Source organism: Oryx dammah, unplaced genomic scaffold (genome assembly GCF_014754425.2).
Source record: "Oryx dammah isolate SB20612 unplaced genomic scaffold, SCBI_Odam_1.1 HiC_scaffold_29, whole genome shotgun sequence".
Classification (NCBI taxonomy): domain Eukaryota; kingdom Metazoa; phylum Chordata; class Mammalia; order Artiodactyla; family Bovidae; genus Oryx; species Oryx dammah.
In genome coordinates, this window is record NW_024070213.1 from 61,687,103 (window position 1) to 61,709,808 (window position 22,706).

Consider the following 22,706-nt stretch of genomic DNA (forward strand, 5'->3'; position numbering starts at 1 on the left):
CTCCCAGGACCTCGTCTCACTCCAGTGAACCTCTCTCCCCTCTCCAACCTTCTCACACACCTACTAGGTACCCTCCCCCCACGTCATTCATATGCTACCCCCCAGGTTTTCTTAGGAAACCCTATTTTCCCTTCGGTTTACCTCTTCTCATTCCCAGCCATCGGTTTGTGTGACTCCAAAGCGGTTCTCTTGTCAGTCCTCCAGTTCTCTTAATTTTGTTCCCCCAGGGTAGCTCAGATCATTTTCAGATATTCTTGTGCTCAGTCTCTCAGTTGTGTCTGACTCTTTGTGACCTTGTGGACTATAGCCCGCCAGGCTCCTCTGTCCATGGGATTTTCTAGTCAAGGATACTGGGGTGGGGGCCATTTCCTTCTCCTGACACAGGGATCGAACTCATGTCTCCTGCATTGGCATGTGGATTCTTTAGCACTGAACCTGGGAAAACATCAGACATCCTAGGTATTTTCAGTTGTTCCAGTTCTTGGCTGCAGCACTACCGCAGTACCACCACACTCTCTCTGCAGTCCCCATCTGTTTCTAGCTGGCAGTCTCAGCTGAACACCTGCTTGTCTCTCCAGCTCATTCTGGACCCATCCCCTTTCAGAGGTCCTATCCTGGACCCTCTCCTTGTGACTGCCCATCTCCCCCACATCCCCTCTTCTACCCCCAGAACCTCCCCCCGACGACTGTGAAGATGTCCTTTTAAGTTGACATAGTATTTCTTTTCTCTGTTTTTCACCCATCTTCCTCCCCTGTGTCAGAGTGTGTGGTCCCATTCCTGACCCGGCCTAAGGTCCCTGTCTTGCAGCTGGATAGTGGCAACTACCTCTTCTCCACCAGTGCAATCTGTCGGTCAGTATTGGTCCTTGATGCAGGGAGGTGGCTGAATAAAATCGGGTTACTGTGCTCTGTGTGGCCTTATTTACAACTGGGATAAGAAATGAACTCGACCAACGAGCCCCTTTAATTCTCCCTCTGTTGCTCTCTCCCTGGGTAGATACTTCTTTCTGTTATCTGGCTGGGAGCAAGATGATCTCACCAACCAGTGGCTGGAATGGGAAGCAACAGAGCTGCAGGTAGGACTGAGATGTGGGATTGGCAGGCAGATTGTTGCTCTGCACGGCCGTCCCGACCCGTGTCTCCTGTGTTTCAGCCAGCTTTGTCCGCTGCCCTGTACTATTTAGTGGTCCAAGGGAAGAAGGGAGAAGATGTTCTTGGCCCAGTTCGGAGAGCCCTGACGCATATTGACCACAGCTTGAGTCGTCGGAGCTGTCCGTTCCTGGCTGGGGTGAGATGGGCCTTGAGATCGGGGTTGGAAAAAGCTGTATGGTATAAGAATTAAGGAGGAAGACTGTATTCAAAGTTCAACCCCCACCCCCACCTGCCCCTTACTAGCAGTGCAACCTTTAAAACTCGTAAACTCTTTCATGTTCATTGTTTCTCATCTTTGAAGTGGGAGTAACGTTAGTACTCTTCTCAGTGGGTTATTGTGAGAATTGAGATAATTTAAAATGCTTAACACAGTGCTTGATATTTAATAAGTGTTTAGGAAATGTACAGTATTATTACATCCATGGGAAGAAACTGAGTGTCTTACCTGTGTACTTTTTCTGTTTGTTTCTCAACAAAGGAGACAGAATCTCTAGCTGATATTGTTTTGTGGGGCGCGCTCTACCCGTTACTCCAAGACCCATCCTATCTCCCTGGTGAGAACTGTGCATATAACTTCCCCACCTGAGCTGTAACTTGACAGGGCAACTGTAGCAGAAAGACAGCTGAGGGAACTGGGGAAGGCAGCTGGAGAAACTTCATAAAGAAGGGGAGGAGGTCCCCTTCCAGCTACCGATTCTAGGTCTTGTTGATTGCTTCCTTTCTCCCATGCCCACAGAGGAACTGGGTGCCCTGCACAGCTGGTTCCAGACACTGAGTTCCCAGGAGCCATGTCAGCGAGCTGCAGAGACTGTGCTGAAGCAGCAGGGTGTCCTGGCCCTCCGGCCCTACCTCCAGAAGCAGCCCCAGCCCGGCTCCCTTGAGGGCAGGCTTATCAGCAATGAGCCTGAGGTTTGGAACAAAGAAGAGGGGTACCCACACAGCCTCAGTGCCTGAGGTGGTGGGGGGTGGCTTGGAGAGAGAGTTTGAGCACAGCTGTTAACTGTGTCAGTTCTTGGAGAGAATTTCCTTATGCTGTGTGTCCTCCTTACCTGGTGAGGGATACTGTCCACTCTTCATAGGAGGAGGAACTGGCTACTCTGTCTGAGGAGGAGATTGCCGTGGCTGTAGCTGCTTGGGAGAAGGGCCTGGAAAGCTTGCCCCCTCTTCGGCCGCAGCAGAATCCAGTGTGAGTAGGCACAGACTGAGTGGGTCTTGGTTTTTTACGTGGAAATTGTTGATAGAGCCAGTACCTGCCTGTTTAATCCCCATTGCTGACCTTTCTGTAATTTTCTATCCTCTTAACCTATTGGCTAATATTTTGGACATACTGTCCATCAGTTCCCCCCCACACCTGTGTTTTCAGTTACTTTCTACCTACTGATTGTACCTTAGTCTGTTTTTCCCGTTCAGATCGTTGTTCTGAGCTTTAGACATCTGTCAGACTACCTCCTTGATTCCTCCACCTCCACTGGCATTGCAAACTCATCATGTCCAAAACCAAACCTCTTACCTTCCCTGCCAGCTTCTCTTTCTCCTTTAGTCACTTGTCTTAGTGAATGACTCCCACCTTCCACCTGAAGATCCAGGCCAGAAATCTTGGTGTCATCTATACCATTTTCTCATCTTTTCCTGTATCATTTACTCCATTACCAGGTCATTGATTCTAACTCCTAAGGGGTCCTTGTATCCATCCCTTCTCCCTGTCCTCACTGCTTCTACCTGAAGTGGGGCCTTGCCATCTCTTACCTTTTCCTTCCCTGCTGTCCTGTGCTCCATATTGTCACCAGATGGCTGCTTAAAACTGCCGATATTATCATCTCATTCTCCTTTTCAGAATTCTACAGATGGTTTCTTTGTGTACTTCACCTGGTCCTTCATGATCTGACTCCTGCCTGCATGCTTAGCATCATGTTTTAGCACTCTTCTGATAGCTAAGATAATATTCACATACATACTGGGAATTTCCTGGCTGGGTCCAGTGGTTAAGGCTGGTGCGTTGACTGGTGAGGGCCCAGGTTCGATCCATGGTCGGGGAGCTGTGTGGTGTGGCAAAAAAAAAAAAAAAAAAATCACACCCATATGTAGATTTTTCCATCAAAACGAAGTATTTGTAGTTCTGAACATGTTGTTCAATAAATATTTACGTGTCCACTCCTTGTCAGGCCCTGTGTGCTGGGAACTGGGTCTACAGAGGGGAGCAAACAGACAAGACTCTGCTGTCTTGCCACTTTGAGTCTAGTGTTATAGACAGGTATTTTAAAAACTGTAAATAGTATGAAGGAAAAGACAAGCGCTGTGAGAAAATGTCACAGGAGGTTAACTTAGAAAAAGACGACATTTGAACTAACACTTGTGGGAATTCCCTGGTAGTCAAGTGGTTAGGACTCCATGCTTTTACTGCTGAGGGCCTGACTGGGGAACTAAGATGCCACAAGCTATACAGTACAGCCAAAAAAAAAAAAAGGAGATCTAAAGGAGATCAGTCCTGGGTGTTCTTTGGAAGGACTGATGGTAAAGCTGAAACTGCAATACTTTGGCCACCTCATGCAAAGAGTTGACTCATTGGAAAAGACGCTGATGCTGGGAGGGATTGGGGGCAGGAGGAGAAGGGGACGACAGAGGATGAGATGGTATCACTGACTCGATGGACATGAGTTTGAGTGAACTCTGCGGGTTGGTGATGGACAGGGAGGCCTGGCGTGCTGCAGTTCATGGGGTCGCAAAGAGTCGGACACGACTGAGTGACTGAACTGAACTGAACTGAAGACTTGCAAGATGAGTAGGAGTTAGTCAGGCAAGGGTAAGTCTGGGGAAAGGCTGTCTCAGATAGATGAAGCATCTTTATAAGAAATTTCTAAAAGGCCAGTGGCTGGAGGCTGATCAGTCAGGGGACAGCTGGGTCAGAATGAGCTTTGAGTGGAGGGCAGGCTGAGATCATATTCTCACACCTTGGTGTGTTTGCTCATGCTCTTCTTGCTGGAAGGCCTGTGTCTCCCCTACCTCCTGGACAGTTGTTCAAGAGACTGGGTCTATCATTTCCTTCTCTGTACAGCTTGAGAGTCTTAAGTGCTTCATCTTCTGGCAGCTCCCGTTGTCACATTTTATGGTAATTGTCTCTACGTGTCTGTCTCCTCACTAATCTGTAAGCTTATTGAAGATTGGGGCTCTCTTTTCTTTTACATGGTGTATCTTTTAGCACAGGGCCAAGTATTTGGTAGATAATGGTAAAATTTGAATGAGTTAACGAAAGTTCATCTTTTGTTCATTCACTCATTTTGAATATTTCTGTGAGTACCTACTGAGGATTGATTTGGAGGCAATAAAGAACAGGAGGTAGACTTTCTCAGGTGTCTAAACAGGCTAACTTGTTTAAATGCATACTTAGAGGAGGAGACAATTGGTGTTAGGTACTAGAGCAAATGCTTTTGCTTCTGACTGAAGTGCACCCCAAGAGTCTTGAATCTGGCAAATTCCCACCCATTCTTGAGAACCCAGCCCATATAGTTCTGCCTCTGTGGAATCTTTCTTTATTTTTGGCCATGTGGGCTCTTCACTGCTGCGTGTGGGTCTTCTCCGGTTGTGGTTTGTGGGTTTCTCTTGTTGCTGAGCGTGGGCTCTAGATGTGTGGGCTTCATTGTTGCGGCTTACAGGCTCTAGAGTGCAGCCTCAGTAGCTGTGCTGCATGGGCTCGGTTGCTCCTTGGCATGCACAATCTTCCTGGACCAAGGCTGGAACCCATGTCCCCGCATTGGCAGGTGGATTCTAAACCACTGGACCACCAGGGAAGTCCGTCTGTGGGGTCTTGGGCTGGGGATGCTCAACTTCCTTTGACCTCTGTGAGCACTTTGTGCCTCTGATCGCACTGATCCCAGTCAGAAGTTATATGATAGAATGTACCCTCCTTGAGGGCAGAACCCTGGGCATACTCACCGTTATGTCTCCACTGGAGTAAGCACACATAAGATGAGCGAGACCTTACGGAGCGACACGAAAGGAGCGTTGCAGCGCGTGTGGCACAGATTGCTTAGGGGCTCAGGGCCCAAGGGTGACTGGGGGGAAGGCTGATTGTCAGTGAGGGAGGGCTTTCCTGAAGGAGCTGATTTCTAAGCTGGATTTCAGAGAAAATGATGGTGTTCAGTCACGGGGAGAAAAGTCAGTGAATGCAGGAGAGATTGGTAAGCACTTTCTGAAGAAATGAGCTGTAACGGGTTCCAGGAAGTAGATGGACCATCTAACCAGCATGCAGCTGGGAAGAAGGGTGAGGTTAACAGGAGGAAATCACTGGAGTCTCTGTTGGTAAGAGATTCTGAGACTCGATGAGCCCGCAGGGTGCCTACAGTTGAAGAACATGGTAATTGTTGGGAGCTGGCCGTTGTAAGTTAAGAATGGTTTGAAGTAACATTGTAAATCAATTATACTTCAATAAAAAATATTAAAACTGAAAAAAAAAAAGAATGATTGGAAAGATGAACCCTAGTGAGGTGTTAGTGCTCGGGAGGGCAGCAGATATAGGATGTGTTCAGCCGAGCTGTCATGGGTGACAAAGCATGCAGAGAGAAGAGCAGATTGAGTGACTTCTGGCGGCAGGTTGAGTGGGATGACTACGAATGGTCCTGGGACACTGGGGAGGAGATTATGGCTATGAAGGCAGTGGCTGGTGCCTGCTGGTTTGAGACAGGCCATGAGGAAGTGACTGACCCACATGGGTTAGGGCGTGAAGGGTCATGTGATATGAGAGGACTTGGGAACGCCTGTGTGTGGGTTGGTGAATTGTAAGCGTTTCAGGTCCTGACTAGAGGTAATGCTAACATAGCACTTGGAAAGAAGGGGAGAGGTCAGTGCTGGGAAGGTGTTCTTGGGTGGTAGAGTCCAGGGAGTTAGTGAATGATGGTTGAAGAGAGCCTGGGGAGAGTTGTCAGTACTCGGGAGGCTGGAGCCTGAGAACCAGCTGATGGAAAAGGGGCACTTAGGATTATAAAGAGGGACAGAGTTCCATGTGGGAACGAGGCTCCTTAGGAGCAGTACACGAGGCTTGCTCGCTCTGGGCAGGGCCCTATATTCGCAGCTGGAGGGATCTCATGGCTTCTGGGAAAGTTTAAGCTCCAGCAGCTTCGCGTGAGGAAAGACTTCAGATGGACGTGAGCCTGGGCAGTAGAATAGATGCATCTGGCTGCTCCATGCATTTTGGGTCACTCTTGACCCTTTCGTCTTCCCCTGGACTGTTCTCTTTCTTCTTCCCTACCAGGTTGCCCGTGGCTGGGGAGAGAAATGTGCTCATCACCAGCGCCCTCCCTTACGTCAACAATGTCCCCCACCTTGGAAACATCATTGGCTGTGTGCTCAGTGCCGACGTCTTTGCAAGGTGCAGCCAGCTACTGGGGGAGGTCCCTGAGGAAGCAGTGCGCCCCAAGTGGGAAATAGGCCTCAAGTGGGGATACTGGAAGGATCCTGGGCACATCGAGGGGGCTGAGATGGGGCCTCATGATCACTACATTCCCTTTCAGGTACTCCCGGCTCCGTCAGTGGAACACCCTCTACCTGTGTGGGACAGATGAGTATGGTACAGCGACAGAGACCAAGGCTATGGAGGAGGGACTAACCCCACAGGAGATCTGTGACAAGTACCACGTTATCCACGCTGACATCTACCGCTGGTTTAACATTTCGTTTGACTTTTTTGGTCGGACTACCACTCCACAGCAGACCAAGTAGGTGTCCTTTGATCAATCAGAAATGGAGGGGGTGAGGGCAGTGGGAATATTGAGGGGACAGAAAGACAGACGGAACCAAAATTGTTGCCCCTCGCCCCCAAACATCTGGATATTGTCCTGAAATGTGATGTGTCTCAGGCATTATTATGGGGAGTCATTGTGTGCAGAAGTCTGACCAGGGCTGCAGGAGCCACCCGAGGTGAGGAAGAGACAGGAATTAACGTCCACAGGAAGGATCTGCCTTGCCTCTCCTGCCTCCCTTCTCTTACAGTCTTAGGAAAGCCCCTCCCGCTCCTGTGTGTTTATAGCAAACATTCATTCTCCTCTGCCTGATTGTCATGCCTATAAATACTACACAGTAGGTAGGCTGCCAGAGAGTGCTGTGCAGTTTAGCAGTTGGACTGATTGAATTTTTCAGTTCAGTTCAGTCGCTCAGTCGTGTCCGACTCTTTGCAACCCCATAAATTGCAGCACACCAGGCCTCCCTGTCCATCACCATCTCCTGGAGTTCAAAGAACTAACCAGTCCTATCCTTTTGGAGATTTTTGTTAACAAAGAATACAAAACAGATAAATCTGTATTTGACCAAAGTAAATTCTAGAGTGATGAAGAAAGAGATCATGTGGGGAGTTGGAGAATTTATGTGAGGGGTCTGGGCTCATCAGTAAACTCCCTGCAGATGACTAGAGGGCCTCTTCCTGATTTCTTTGGCACTTGGACTGGGTGAGTTTGGGTCCTAGGTGGAGTGGCAGGAAGGAAGGGTGCATTACTTCCTCTGACATCCTCCATCCCTTCCACATCTCGTCAGAATTACCCAGGACATCTTCCAGCGGCTGCTGGCCCGAGGTTTTGTGCTGCAAGATACTGTGGAGCAACTGCGGTGTGAGCACTGTGCCCGCTTCCTGGCTGACCGCTTTGTGGAGGGTGTGTGTCCCTTCTGTGGCTATGAGGAGGCCCGGGGTGACCAGTGTGACAAGTGTGGCAAGCTCATCAATGCCATTGAGCTCAAGGTAAGAGGAGGGTCTCCTGGGAGCCTGGAAGGAGACAGTGTCTAGTTTTAAGGGACTGTCACTTAGGATGTTTTTTAAATGTAGTTGATTTATAATGTTGTATTAATTTCTGCTGTACAGCAGAGTGATTCAGTTATACATACCTATGCATTCTTTTTTATATTCTTTTCCATTATGGTTTATCCCAGGACATTGAACATGGTTCCCTGTGCCACACAGTAGGACCTTGTTCTTTCTAGTCTTAGCAACTGATCACTCATACTGAGCACTTACTATGTGCTTGGCATTGTGCTGGGAAATAGACAAGTTGAATTCATACTTTCTTACCTTTTCTTCTGTTTCACACCAGCTGTTCTGCGCTTGTTTAGTTCTTCCTTTCTTCCCTAAATACCACCTTTCTTCTACTCCATGTTTATTCATTTGGTAGTTGTTCATTTATTCAACAAACTTTTCTGAGTCTTTACAGTAGTGTTGTCATAGTTCTGGTTATTGAGATTGTAGCAATGAACAAGACAGATTTTTGTCTAGTGAGAGAGAAGACAAGCACTAAAGATAGAGTGTAGTTGCTATAAGCTTCCAGGGAGATGTAATAGAGTGACTTCTATGGGGAAGAGTTGAGCTGGGTGATTAGGGAAGTCCTCTTAGAAGGTAACATTTGAACTGAGAGTTTAATTGAAGAATGAGAAGGAGCCAGGAGGCGATAAGTGGGATGAAGAGTATTCTAAGCAGAAGGACCAGGACATGCAAAGACCCAAGGCAGCAGAGCAATGAAAAGGGGAATTGAGAAGACCAGTGTGGCTCACAGTGGGTGGGGGTGGAGAGGTGGTGATGGTGGGTTGAAATGAGGTCAAAGACGTAGGCAGTGACCAGATTTCCGGGCACAGTTAGCCCTCTTGGAGTGGAATGGCAGGCTGCTCTGTGGATAATGGGTGGGAGGGAAGCAAGAGAGAAAGCGGGGAAACCAGTTTGGAGGCCAGAGTGGCAGTAGCTCAGAAATGGAGTGATGGTAGCTTGGACTAGGTTAATAGCAGGGGGCATGAGGGGGCAGGGAAGGATTTGAGATATGTTTTGGAGGCAGACTCTGTGGAACTGGACAGACTGGAATTCGAGGTGATAGGTAAGTCAAGAGAATGGAGACTTTATGTTTTTGGCTTGAGCAGCTTGGGTGGCGGGTAGCACCATCTACAAACACAGGCAAGACTGCGTGAATTGCTTTCTGGTAGAGTATGGTGACACTGTTTGGGTTTGTTAAGTTGGAGATGCCTCCTTAGACATCCAGGGAGGGATGTTAGGTAGGCAGTTGATACAGACATGTGGAATTCGGGAGAGAGGTCCTGAGAGAGTTATAATTTCTCACTTTCAAAAACCCAGATCAAAACTCACTTGCAGGGTTTCATTGACTTGCCCCACCCAACTGTTACTCCTTTAGCTGTCATACTTCATTGTTTGTACAGTCATGTTGTGTCATGCAGATAAGTATTTCTCGACATTTTGCCGTGTGAAGGCCCGCGCTTGTTTTTCATGCAAGCCCTCTCTCCCTGCTTGAGCGTAACTTCCTCAAGAAGAGGAACCATGTGTCTTCTTTTCGGTTGGTCTTTTCACTCCTCACACAGCTGCAGGGCTGTCTAGCCTGGGTCTGTCTAGCCTGTGCTCAGAGAATGCATTTTTCCTGTACTTGGGAATGAAAGGACACAGACGTGAAACTCTGTAGCAAAAGTTGTGCCCTGCAGACCTGAGTCTCCAAGCTCAGAGCCGGCCCAAGTAAGTAGTTCTTACTTGATGGGGTGTGAGAATGAGGTGAAGTGTGGTGGCAGACAGGGGACCTCATCTCCCCTCAACGTGGAGAGCTCCTGGCCTGCAGCCTGATTCCAACTGCCGTGCCCTGGGTCACCCCTTCTCTTGACTTTCCCTTCACAGAAGCCTCAGTGTAAAGTCTGCCGGTCATGCCCTGTGGTAAAATCTTCTCAGCACCTGTTTCTGGACCTGCCTAAGGTGAGTGGGCCTTTCCCTCAAGCCAGTCTGCACAGCCTCTCGTGCACCCTCTGCCTCAGCGACAGGCAGAGACAAATGTGTACCAAATCACTCTCCCATGTTTTGAATTTCCATTTTAAAATCATGCATGCTTAATGTAAAAAGACGAAACAGGAAAAGAGCACAGAGTGAAAGGCCAGGCCCATCTGCCAAGAGGTAGTTTTTGCTGCTGATTTTCCTCTGTAGCACTTGCATGTGAACATTTTATTTTTATTTTTGTGATCATTATTATTTTTTTTTAATCGATTTATTTATTTTTGGCTTCACTGGGTCGCTGCAGTCTGGCTTTCTCTGGTTGTGAATGGGAGCTACTTTCTGGTTGTGGTATGCTGAATGAAAGTATTTTTATGCCTTTTGTCTTTTCCTTAATGTAAATTAGATCATGGCATTCATATTATTCTGCAGTCTGCTTTCTTTTACTTCACAATTTGTCTTGACCAATTTTTCACTTTAGTGGATCTGTCTTTTTTTTCCCTCTTATTTGTTTTAAAATTTTTTTTGCCATACCCTGTGGCATGTGGGACCTTAGTTCCCTGACCAGGGATCAAACCTGCACCCCTTGCATTAGAAACTGGAGTCTTAATCACTGGACTACCAGGGAGGTTCCTATTTATTTTTAAAAAATATTTATTTGGCTGCGCTGGGTCATAGGTTTTAGTTGCACCCCACGCAGGATCTTTTGTTTTAGCTGCAGCTTGTGAGATCTAGTTCCCTGGCCACCTGTATTGGAAGCTCAGAGTGTTAGCCACTGGACCACGAGGGAAGTCCCTTTTTTTTTTAAACTTTTATTTGGAGATGATTTCAAATTTGGAGAAAGAGTTGTGGGAATAAGCAGTTCCTAGAACAAAAGAACCTTGTGTTCTTTACCCACAAGAACCTCATGTACCCATTACCCAGATTCACTGGCAGTTAAGATTCTGTTCCATTTGCCTTAGCATATTCTCTCTCTCATACATGTATGTATATGTACTTATAGATCCTCTTTACTCTTAAATGCTTCATTGTATGTTTTCTAAGAAAAAAGACATGTTCCTGCATAACCACAGTATGATTAACAGTTTAAAGAAATTTAATGTTAATATAGTTGTGTGATCTATCATCCATATTCCGTTTTTGTCAGTTATTCCAATAATATGTTTTCTAGTATGTTTTTTCCTGTAGTGCTGAATCTGGCTCTGAATAATGTATTTAGTTTTTCTGTCCTTTAGTTTCCCTTAATCTGAAACAGTTCCTCAGCCTTTATCTTTTATGATATTAACAGTTTTTAAGAATATAGACCTTGATTCCCCTTTCAAAACAGAATATTCTTCATTTTGCATTTGTTCACTCTTTTCCTCATGAATAGATTCAGATTACGCATCCTCAGTTGGAATATTGCATAGATGATACTGTGTTCTTTTCGGAGGCATGTGGTGGCCATTTCCCCCTTATCAGTGATGTAAATTTTGTTCAGTCAAGATGTTACTAGGCTTCTCCACTGTGTAATTAATATTTTCCCCCTTGCAACTTAAAAGCAGTCTGTGGAAATGCACATTTAAGACCATGCAAGTATCTTGATCTTCATTGAAAGGGTTCCTCTGAATTTAGCATCCATTTATTTAATCATTCTTACCTGACTGGGTTTTTATTAAGATTTGCCAACTCTACCACTCTTTCCACACTTAACCTTCTCCGTCATTTCATTTATTTATCTATTTATGTATTTATTATCAGTGTTGACTCATGGATTCCAATTTTTTCAATGGTTTATAACTTATTCCTGTCCTAAATAATTTTGATGTTCTGATTGTTCCTTATTTGGCCAACAGGAGTCTCAAGGTGGTTTCTCTGGGCGTTTCTGAGGTCTCCTATCATTTTTAAGCACTTAGTTTCTAGCATAGTAGGATATTCTAGATTCATCTTGTTCCATCCTGGGATCCAACCATTTCTCCACCAAGCCGTATTTTTTTTTTTAAGTAGGGCACAGTATTAGAGGCCAAGTTTTGTGTGCTCATTGCTTCTGGGATGTCTTTGCTTCTCAGCCCTGTCAGCAGAAAGTTAGGCATTTATTTTAGGTTCACACTGACATTGCCATTCCAGTCCAGCCCCATGGAGTTCTTCTTCACTTTCCCTCATCCCATATTTTTTATCTCCCTTCTTCCACACAGTAAGTACTCTGGTTTCCAGCAACATTATTTACTCATTTATTTGATCCTACAGTACACCTAAAAATAATTTCAGAATTGCTTCACCCATACTGCTACCAAAAAACCTAGTAAGGTGAGTTTAGGGTTAGTTTGCAGTCCTGCTCCTTCCCCTACAACTGAGGGTATGTAATCAAATGTGTTCAGCATTGTCTTGGCTCAGTTTTTTTCCCCTTTCAGTGTGGTTATGTTACTGAAATAAGCCAATAATTTAGGTTCATTTGCTTCTAGTTTTTTTTTCTCTCCTCATACTTGTTTTTTAAAAATGTAGAACATTAATATGCTTCTAAATCGAAACCCTGAGAAACCTGCCGTCTGCGAGGCCACAAAGAGTCGGATATGACTTGGCGACTGATCAACAAAATACTCAGAGAAGTGTCATTCCCTTTCCTGTCCGTGCTGCCTTGCTCTCCTGTCTCCTATAGGCGATTGGTTTTGTTTTCTGATTTAGTCTTAGTGTTTATTTTTGTAAAGATAAGCTTATATATATGTGTGTGTGTGTAAAACATTTTATATATATATATAAAGATGAGCAGATAGATGTATGTATACATATGCAATTTTCTTCTTGTACAAAATATAGCATACTATACATACTGTTTTGCATTTTATATTTTTCACCTAACAGTATGTTCTAGAAATCATGCTGTATCAGGCCTACTCCATACATGTCAGTTCATAAAGATCTTTTGTTTTGGCAGCATGCGGGGACCTTAGTTCCCTGCTGCTGCTGCTGCTGCTGCTAAGTCGCTTCAGTCGTGTCCGACTCTGTGCGACCCCAGAGACGGCAGCCCACCAGGCTCCCCTATCCCTGGGATTCTCCAGGCAAGAACTCTGGAGTGGGTTGCCATTTCCTTCTCCAGTGCCTGAAAGTGAAAAGTGAAAGTGAAGTCGCTCAGTTGTGTCCGACTCCTTGCGGACCCCATGGACTGCAGCCTACCAGGCTCTGTCCATGGGATTTTCCAGGCAAGAGTACTGGAGTGGGGTGCCATTGCCTTCTCCAACCAGGGGTCAAACCTGTGTCCCCTGTGGTGGAAGAGTGCAACCCTAATCATTTGGTCATCACGGAATTCTCTGTTTTTTCCTTTAAATTTTTATTTTTTTATTTTATATTTTGGCTGTGGTGGGTCTCCATTGCTATGTGAGGGCTTTGTCTAGTTTCGGCAAGTGGGGGGCTACTCTTTCTTGTGGTGCTCAGGCTTCTCATTGCTGTTGCTTGTCTTGTTGCGGAGCACAGGCTCTAAGCATGTGGCACACAGGCTTAGCTGCTCCACGGCACGTGGAATCTTCCCGGATCAGGGACTGAACCTGTGTCCCTTGCATTGCAAGGTGTATCCTTAACCATTGGACCACCAAGGAAGCCCTGTTACTTAAACGGTTGCGTAGTACTTCATTCTATGTGGGTACCATAGTTTATTTAACCCATTTTTTGTGTTTGTCATTTAGGTAGTTTCCAGTAGTGTGCAGTTAAAAATACCATTGCAGTGAATAAGCTTGTGCATATGTATTTTTGTATTGTGGGAAGTCTGTCTTCAGGATACACTCCTTAAGGGATCACTTGCTGTGTCCAGAATAAAGGCATATGTGGTTTATGGCCTGCTTTTTCTAGTAGGTATTGTTCGCTTTTACCTTCCTCCCAATGGAGTGTGCACCGGTTTGCTCCAGCCTCACCAGTACAGTGTGTTGTTAGGCTTCTAGTGCTGTGGTGTTTCTGTGGATGAATCGTGTGAACCATTCCTTATGAAAGATTTATCTTTGTTTTTCTGCTTACAAAAGTGATAAACACTTGTTTTTAAAATTTCAGAATGAAATAGATGGTGTAAAAGTGGATGTTCCCTCTAATCTTCTGTGAGAATAAAGTACTAAGATATATACTTTTGGGGGATTATGTTAATCTGTGCATTACTATTATTTTTATAATGATAGGATTACATCTTATATTACTATTTTGAAGTTTGCTTTAGTTAATGTATTTCTGAGATCTTTACATACTTTTTAAAAGCCTTAGTAAGTATTTCATTGGTTGATATACCATAGTTCTTTAAATTCTACTGAACCAAGTGAATTAGTTTTAATTTTTGGTGTGATGAGTGGTGCAGTTCTCTTATAAATACATCTATACACACTTTTGTGAAAATTTCTGTTGAAAAAAGTCTCAAGTAGAATTGCTGTGGCAGTCATGAATCCTTAATTTTAATTATATATCAATAAATGACTCCAAAAAGCTTGTATGTATTTATCCTTATGCTGACCACACATGCAGCTGTCATAAACCAGCTCTCTGTGCTTCTCTGCTATCAGCTGGGAGCACGGGTGGAGGAGTGGTTGGAGAAGACATTGCCTGGCAGTGACTGGACACCCAATGCCCGGTTCATCATTCGTTCTTGGCTTCGAGATGGCCTCAAGCCCCGCTGCATAACCCGCGACCTCAAGTGGGGAACCCCTGTGCCCTTAGAAGGTTTTGAGGACAAGGTAAAAAACCCTGAACTTTACTCAGATCTCGTATGATTCAGTTTTGGGGTTGAAACCTGGGCAAGCAGAATAGACCATGGCTTATGTCTTGTTTCAGTCTGAGACTCTGGGTCGGCAGGGTTTTCCATGTGCTTGCATTCTACCGTGTCTCCCTCCTGACCCTCCAGGTGTTCTATGTCTGGTTTGATGCCACCATTGGCTACCTGTCCATCACAGCCAACTACACAGACCAATGGGAGAAGTGGTGGAAGAACCCAGAACAAGTGAGTAGTTCTTAGTTAGCCTGTCCATGGGGCTTCCCAGGTGGCACAGTGGTGAAGAATTCTCCTGCCAGTGAAGGAGATGGAGGAGATCTGGGTCTGATCCCTAGGCTGGGAAGATCCCCTGGCGGAGAATAGAGTAACGCATTCCAGTATTCTTGCCTGGAAAATCCTATAGACGGGGAGCCTGGCAGGCTGTAATCCCTGGGGTCACAGAGTTGGACACAGCTGAGCGTGCACACATGTACCCACTGCCTGTCGGAAGGGTGAATGTGTAGCGGGGCGATTCGGATTGGGTACCTGATCGTTCTTAGGCCTTTGGAGTCTCTCAGGAGCTGTCTCCCAACTATATTTCATAGGTGAACCTGTATCAGTTCATGGCCAAGGACAATGTTCCCTTCCATGGCATAGTCTTTCCTTCTTCAGCCCTAGGAGCTGAGGACAACTACACCTTGGTCAGCCACCTCATTGCTACAGGTACCCTGGGAGACTGAAGATGGAGGGTGTTCCTAGGGAGTGAGGACCAAGGCAGCACTTGGAAGAAGTTCCTGGAGAGGTGCTAGGTCTTGAGTTAGGAGTTGAGGTGAAATCGGAAACAGAACATGGACGCTCAACCCAGGAAAAGGAAGGACCTGAAGAGAGCAGAAGTTCAGAGCTAAATTTTGTAATGGGTGGAAGTAAAGGGGAAAAGATCACATTGGAGAGGAAAGATCTTCCAAGTTCTATGAAGGCCAGCTACTCTAGAGCTGAGGTTGAGGAAAGAAGTGTTAGTGGGTCAGGGAGGAAGGACATGATTTGAACAGATGGTTGGCATTCTCCTTCTCTGTCCAGAATATCTGAATTACGAGGATGGGAAATTCTCTAAGAGCCGGGGTGTGGGAGTGTTTGGGGACATGGCCCAGGACACAGGAATCCCTGCTGACATCTGGCGCTTCTATCTGCTGTACATTCGGCCTGAGGGGCAGGACAGTGCCTTCTCCTGGACAGACATGTTGTTCAAGAATAATTCCGAGCTGCTTAACAACCTGGGCAACTTCATCAACAGGTGGGATCTGGTGAGGGGTGAGAGGCAGCAGATAGCTGGGGGTGGGGGCGGGGGGAGGCTTGTAAGAGGGGAAGTTAGTTGTAGAGATGTGATTTAGCAGAGTTCATCACAAAGTGAATTTTTGCTAACTATTTTATGTTATTGGAAGTGTGTCCTTTCCTAGTGCAAGTTCACTCGCAGGCCACTGAAAAGTTTGACTGAAAAAAAGGGTTTTTTTAGCACAGGGGTAGGAGATTGGAGTTTTATCACTTCAGTCTCGCTTTCCATTATTGGTTCCTATCTCAGCTATTTTGCAATCTAAAGAAATAATCTCTGTGGCTACCCACACTTTCAGATTTGGTTATTAAACCACAATGATCAGGTAGGTAGTCTCTGCTAGAGGATATATTTGTTTGATATCAGTTAATGTATATATTTCAGCTTGATCATTTCAAGTTACTGACTTCTGAAAAACAAATGGTTACTGAAAACCTTATATGAGGGATATCAGTTTCCTTTATATGAGGAATATCTGTATGTAAAGTATGTCTGTCATGTGCAGACATTTTCTTAGGGGAGAGAAAAAATAAGGAATTAACTTCTGCTTTCCAGCTTGAGGCAGCCAGGTGGTTTCAGTTCTGAGAAAATGTAAAATTATGAAAACCGTGTCCAATTTTCTGTAAGGAGACTGGGCAGTAACTCTTTTCTCTCCCTCCTCCTCCCCTTCCCCCATCCAGAGCTGGGATGTTTGTGTCCAAGTTTTTTGGTGGTTTTGTGCCTGAGATGGTGCTCACCTCTGATGATCAGCGCCTGCTGACCCATGTCACCCTGGAGCTCCAGCACTACCACCAGCTGCTAGAGAAGGTTCGGTAAGTATCTACACCTCGGTCTCAACTCCGTGATCTGCTGGCATGTTGACAACCCCATACTGGTGCCCCTAGGACCTTACACCTTGGCCTGCATCCTTCCTTCCCAGGATCCGGGATGCCTTACGTAGCATCCTCACCATCTCTCGCCATGGCAACCAGTACATTCAGGTGAACGAGCCCTGGAAGGGGATTAAAGGCAGCGAAGCTGACAGGTGGGTGAGAAGGTAGGGTTGGCTACATAAATAAAGTGACTGGTTGGATGTGTCCTCTTGGAGGTCCAGACTAGTAATTTTTCTTCCCCAGGCAGCGGGCAGGGACAGTGACAGGCTTGGCCGTGAATATAGCTGCCTTGCTCTCCGTCATGCTCCAGCCTTACATGCCTACAGTTGGTGCCACCATCCAAGCCCAGCTGCAGCTCCCACCTCCAGCCTGCAGTATCCTGCCCACAAACTTTCTATGCACCTTACCAGCAGGACACCAGATTGGCACGGTAGGTCTGAGAGTTGGAAGAGCCAGCCTCTCTCAAAATTTTTTAAGTTATTCATTTATTGGCTACATTGAGTCTTTGTTGCCACACATGGGCTTTCTCCAGTTGAGGCAAGCAGAGCTACTCTCGAGTTGTGCGCAGGCTTCTCGTTGTGGTTTCTCTTATTGGCTCTAGGCACATGGGCTCAGTAGTTGTGTATGGGCTTGTTGTCCCAGGGCATGTGGGATCTTCGCAGACCAGGGATTGAACCTGCATGCCCTGTGTTGGAAGCATGGAGTCATAACCCCTAGACCACTAGGGAAGTCCCTCAAAATTTCTACCTTGCCATGCAGCCTTTGGAGGGCGGTTCAGGGAAGAACTTACTCTGGGTGTGACACTCTCATAGCCGTTCTCACAACCCATTCCACCCTCACCTCCACTCTGCACTTTAGGCTTGTTTCTGATGTAAAGCCCTTAGAATTGGTTTACAAGCCCAATATTTTCTTTAGCCCATATATCCTCACTGTCCTTCGTGCCAGAACCTAGGGGGTAGGGAAAATACAGGGTAGCTGCTTTCTCAAGACAAGGTGATAAAAACACGTACATACTCCTCTAAGCTTTTGCATCAACCTAGCATCATTAAATAACTTAAGTAATCTTTGATCCTAATGCATGCCGGTGCTTTTTCTGGATTCTTTACTGAAATCAGCATGTATTTTGCTCAGCGGTACACTCAACCTTTCTTTTGGAAACTTGAGTTCCTAAATGTCAGAAGCTGGGGTGGAGAGGCCCTCTTTATAGTTGAATAAGAATTTATATCCCATCAGTGGATGATTCTGGAATATTTTTCACAGGTCAGTCCCTTGTTCCAAAAATTGGAAAATGACCAGATTGCAAGTCTGAAGCAGCGCTTCAGTGGGGGCCAGGTGAGAAAGCTAAAGCCTGCCTCAGCCACCAACAGTCCTCCATGTCCCTCAGTAGCCCCCCGCATCCCTCTTTTGGCCCTCCTGCTTCCTTAGTTTTTCTTTCCTGCCTTAGCTAGAAGAGTCCTTGGCTTTAAAGGTAATCACTTGCCCCTGTGATCTTACATCAGACCTGAAGTCAGGGGATGTTTATGGTAGCAGGTGCTAACTGTCCTGTCGTTGTTCTCAAGGCAAAAGCATCCCCCAAGACAGCAGCTGGACCGCAGCAGATCCAAGCACTGACAGAGGAAGTGGCCCAGCAGGTGCGGGGCTGAAGCTCTATGGGAAGCTGGAAAAGCTGAATCCTAAATCGGTCCTTTCTGGTCTCACTGTTATTCTCCCGCCCCCTCTCCTCTCAGGGCAACATTGTCCGAGAATTGAAGGCACAGAAGGCAGACAAGAACCAGATTGCTGCAGAGGTGGCTAAACTCTTGGATCTGAAGAAACAATTGGCTCAAGCTGAGGGGAAACCCCTGGAAACCCCTAAAGGCAAGAAGAAAAAGTGAAAGTGAGAACTTATCATAGAAAGTCACTTTAATGGATATGGACAGTAATAAATAAATAAATGTACAATCTCTATATACATGCTGAGACCCTTTTCTATCGTCTACCCTAAGCTACCCTACTGAATCGATGGTGGTGGGGTATGTCGTTGGCACTGGTGACGTGGTCAGTAGATACTTCCACGAAGGGTCAGAAGTGGCCTGAAATGGAAGTGCTGGTCCCAACTGTTCATGCTTGGTGCAGATTAACCATCCGGTCAATTAGAGCTCGGCGAGTTGCCTCCACTTCCCTGGTCAGGCGCTCGATTTCCTGTTTGAGCCGGTCATTCTCTTCAGCTAGCTGTGCCACTTTCCTTTCATTTTCTTGTTCTTTCTCCTTCATGCGTTGCTTGCCAGCCCGGGCCGGGGACTGGCCACTCTGTTTCCGTTTTCTGGGTCTTCCTTGGTCTTCCTCTTCTTCCTCCTGAGCCAGGGAGCTCTGACTGGACTCTGGAGAGCAGGGGCTCTGGGAGGTGCGTGTGACCTCTGGTGGTCCTGGCTCCTCAGTAAGCCAAGCCAGAGAGGCGGGGTCAAGAGTGGTGAAGGTTTTTGATTCTTCCTTCAAGGAGATAAGGCAGGGTAGGTATGAATTAGTTGAGAAGGGAAGGGCAGCACCTCCTCTTCCCCCAGCATCAGGCCTAGCATTCTCACCTCGTTTCCAGGGGGTGAAACACAGGTGCCCCGATTTTCATCTGAGGACAGCACCTCCTGCAGGTCCTCATACCAGGCTTCCAGCTCCCAGCTGGACAGTGCCCCAAAGGAGAAAGGCAATGACTCAGCTGCCATCTCTGGCTGGATCAGGATCTGGAAAAGGACATACTCACGATAGTGGGGGTGAGGAAAGAAGCTCCACCAGTCAGTCTACACACTGGCCTGCTGCCTGTCTTGGTAGATAAAAATCTATTGGGAAGCAGCCACAGCTGTTTATTCACATGTTGTTTTACAGCTGCTTTCATACTACAATAGCAGAGATGAACAGCTGTGAGAGAGACTATTCTGTGAGGCCCTCGACATCTTAAACATTTACTGTCTGGCCCTTTAAAATGTCTCAACCCCTGACCTAGAATGAGAGTCCCTTTTTGCTTTTGCCCAGCACTTGAAGAAGCAAGTACCTGGACATGTATTCTTATGGGTTCCTAGTAAAAGTCTTCAGCTTCCCTTGGGGAACTCCACTGGTTGTTTCCAGAGGCGGTTACTAGACACCTGTACTCCTTTCTCCTTCTGTCGGGGGAGCCTGGGCAAACAGTCCTTGGGTCCATCTAACCTTGGGTGGGGAATGAGGTGTGGTGAGACCTCACCTGACTGTGCACTCAAGAGCCAGCTTTCAATTAGGACATGTTCTAAGAATAGGGATTTGGTCACCTCTTTAAGGGCAGGCCAGGAGGATGGATGTGGCCTAACAGCAAAAACCTGCTCAGATTCAAACCCTCTCCTGTCTTCTCTAGATGTTTTCATAATTTCATAAGCAACAACTCTTAGGAGCTGGTTTGGGGAAATGGTCAGTTAAACTTACCTGCTTTCAGGTGTGGTGATGTATGAAGATACACTTCCTTCTGGAACACTGTGGGGATCAAAGATAAATATTAGACATTTTTGGAAGGGTGGAGAAAGGTTCTTTTTACCTCCAGCTTCCTACTGGTCCTTCCTTACTTCCTATTGATAGTTATGTCAATACCAAGGTTTTTGGCTCAAGCAACTAGAGTAAAACCTTGGTATTGACATAACTATCAATGGGAAGTAAGGAAGGACCAGTAGGAAGCTGGAGGTAAAAAGAACCTTTCTCATAGTTATCAGTCTCTGTAGCCATTTCCAAGGACAGAGAAGAGCCTGACTTCCTTTATTTTTAGTTGCTGACATTTGTAGTCCTGATTACATAATAGCAAAATCCTGGCCAACTCAGCTTTTTCTAAATTCAAGGCAGTCTTCAAATGTGCCAGGATAAGGACTACAGGGATGGGAACAAATCAAGTGGTCTTTTCCTAATTCTATTCCCACGCTGACCACCTTCAAATGTGTTTTTTCAGTCTAGACCTCTCCTGGGACCTCCTTCTGGATATCTAATATGCATCTGAGACTTAATATGTCCCAAGGCAAACTTTGGCTAATCTTCTCCTACCAAGATCTTTCCCATCTCAGTATAGAGCAACTCTAGTCGCTTGAGCCAAAAACCTTGGTATCATCCTTGATTCCTCTCCTCACACCCCACAATTCAGCAAAACAGCAAAACTTAAACTCATTCTTCAAAACCCCAGAATCTAAACACGTCTCGCCAATTCCATTTTTTCTAATCTAGATTAAGTTACTCTCATCTCTCCTAGGTGATTGCAGAAGGTCTCTCAGTTTCTGCTCCTGCACCCAACCCCTCCAGGAGTCTATTTACAACAGCAGCCAAAGTGAACCTTTTAAAACTTAAGTCAGGTTGTGTCATTCCTCTGCTTAAAACTTAATCTCACACATATTAAAGGCTGAAGTCCTTTAAATGGCTTAAAAGGCCTCCACAGTCTGCTCCTTCCTTGCCTTGTTTTTCTCATTGACCTCCCCAGCTCTTGCTCACTTTAGTCCAGCCAACTCGCCCCTAAAGATACTATACATGCTCCCACCTTAGGACTTCTGCTCTTGCTATTCCTTCTGGAAAGCTCTCTCTTCCCACATGAGTCTTTCATTTAAATATCACCTCAGTGAAGGAATCCCTGACTACCCAGTGTAAAATGTAACCTCTACTCAGCATTCTCTATCCTTCCATGCTTTAATGTTTTCTACAGCACTTTACATATTTGCTTACTGTATGCCTCTTCCCACTGAAATTTAAGTTCTGAGAGAGCAGACATTTTTCTCTTGTTTGTGGATAAATGCTGGGCCCCAAGCTGCATGGCACATAGCAGGTCTGGTTAAGTATTAGGAATGAATGCATAAATTCTCCCCAATGTCTCACAGGGGTAGGAGGATGAAGCTCAAAGGCAGAGCAGCAGCTGCTGCCCCTAGGGACTGCAAATGCAATATCGTCCTGAGTCTTTCTCTGCAGGGCTGTCCTCCCTGGGGAACCCTTCTTGCCTTCCCGTGTGTGGGACAAGGCTTTCATCAGCAGTGGAGCCCCAGGCCAGAGGGCTGCAGAGCCAAACAGGGGGCTAGCCTGATGCAATGGTTACACAGAGAGTAGTTGGGAGACAGGACAAGGGAAAAAAGGCACGCATCAATCCCAGGGGAAGGGCAACCCACTTGGGAGACCCCAAGTGGCTTCCCACACTTAAAAGATCCAAGATGCTCTCCGGAGCAGGAGGCTAGAGGGCTTTGGGGAAAGGAAAACTCATCTCCGTTCCCTGTCCATCGACATCCCTCTTCCCGAAGACTTGTGCCGGCCCAAGATTTTCTGTTCTATGCAAGGGTGCGGAAAGAATGTCCTGCGGAGGTCCAGAAGCCCCAGCTACTGACGTGGCTATGCTGGCCCCGAGACGCTGAGGCCGAGACAGGATTGGGGGTAGGGTAGGGGGAGGGCCGCCGGTGGCAAAGCGGCGGCAACGGCCCGAACCACTGGGTCAGCAGGCTTTTCGGGGGTGTGTCCTGTTGCCCCGCCTCCCACCGGACAGGCCTAACAGGCCTAGGGTCAGCAACGCGAGAATAAATCTTCCTAGCTGGGGCCCAGTCGCCTAACAGCACAGATCAGGGACTGTGCTCCGGGCAGGGGTAGGATGGTGCGGTCGTGTGAAGAACGCGGTATCTTTCTTGTAAGCACTACTTTCGAATAAAGGATTCTCCTCATCCCTCCCCCGGGACAGTCACTTCTCTTCTTTGCGGAGGGGGTGGGGCTACACCCATAAAACGGATGCCCTAACTTTAAGGGGCCAACTCGTGTTCGCGAGGATGGGAGGGTAAAAGGTAGATGGAGAATCAGTACTCGCCTCTCTCCTCAGGTTCCGGCTTTGATTTTGGCTCTGTCGCTGCCACCCGCTCATCTTCAACATGATACACTCTATGCCTCAGACTCAAGCCTCTGACCTCGATCCTCGGAGCTGAGATCTTTTAACAG

At 46.6% G+C, this 22,706-nt stretch overlaps 2 protein-coding genes across 5 annotated transcripts in view; one reads left to right on the forward strand and one right to left on the reverse strand.

Moving 5' to 3' along the window:
* Positions 1–18,719, forward strand: part of MARS1 (methionyl-tRNA synthetase 1) — a 27,741-nt gene extending 9,022 nt beyond the window's left edge. The window contains exons 2-22 of one of the 4 annotated variants that reach the window (XM_040233055.1): positions 762–852; positions 998–1,076; positions 1,154–1,288; positions 1,631–1,706; positions 1,889–2,061; positions 2,232–2,338; positions 6,398–6,514; positions 6,657–6,860; positions 7,672–7,873; positions 9,791–9,865; positions 14,389–14,559; positions 14,727–14,822; positions 15,179–15,296; positions 15,651–15,864; positions 16,581–16,712; positions 16,820–16,924; positions 17,016–17,202; positions 18,033–18,104; positions 18,217–18,240; positions 18,332–18,403; positions 18,500–18,719. In XM_040233055.1, the coding sequence (XP_040088989.1) occupies positions 762–852; positions 998–1,076; positions 1,154–1,288; positions 1,631–1,706; positions 1,889–2,061; positions 2,232–2,338; positions 6,398–6,514; positions 6,657–6,860; positions 7,672–7,873; positions 9,791–9,865; positions 14,389–14,559; positions 14,727–14,822; positions 15,179–15,296; positions 15,651–15,864; positions 16,581–16,712; positions 16,820–16,924; positions 17,016–17,202; positions 18,033–18,104; positions 18,217–18,240; positions 18,332–18,403; positions 18,500–18,646 (2,597 nt within the window). In that variant the 3' untranslated portion in view covers positions 18,647–18,719. Of the gene's footprint in view, positions 1–761; positions 853–997; positions 1,077–1,153; positions 1,289–1,630; positions 1,707–1,888; positions 2,062–2,231; positions 2,339–6,397; positions 6,515–6,656; positions 6,861–7,671; positions 7,874–9,790; positions 9,866–14,388; positions 14,560–14,726; positions 14,823–15,178; positions 15,297–15,650; positions 15,865–16,580; positions 16,713–16,819; positions 16,925–17,015; positions 17,203–18,032; positions 18,404–18,499 lie in introns of all 4 variants that reach the window. The other 3 variants (XM_040233058.1, XM_040233056.1, XR_005719680.1) reach the window with 3 other exon arrangements.
* Positions 18,654–22,705, reverse strand: DDIT3 (DNA damage inducible transcript 3). Its single transcript, XM_040233065.1, has 4 exons — positions 22,579–22,705; positions 20,196–20,243; positions 19,334–19,486; positions 18,654–19,241 (listed from the first exon to the last, which is right to left on the reverse strand). Exons 3-4 carry the CDS (start codon positions 19,466–19,468, stop codon positions 18,873–18,875), a joined length of 504 nt encoding a protein of 167 aa, XP_040088999.1. The 5' UTR covers positions 19,469–19,486; positions 20,196–20,243; positions 22,579–22,705; the 3' UTR covers positions 18,654–18,872.
* Position 22,706: the final 1 nt, after the last annotated feature.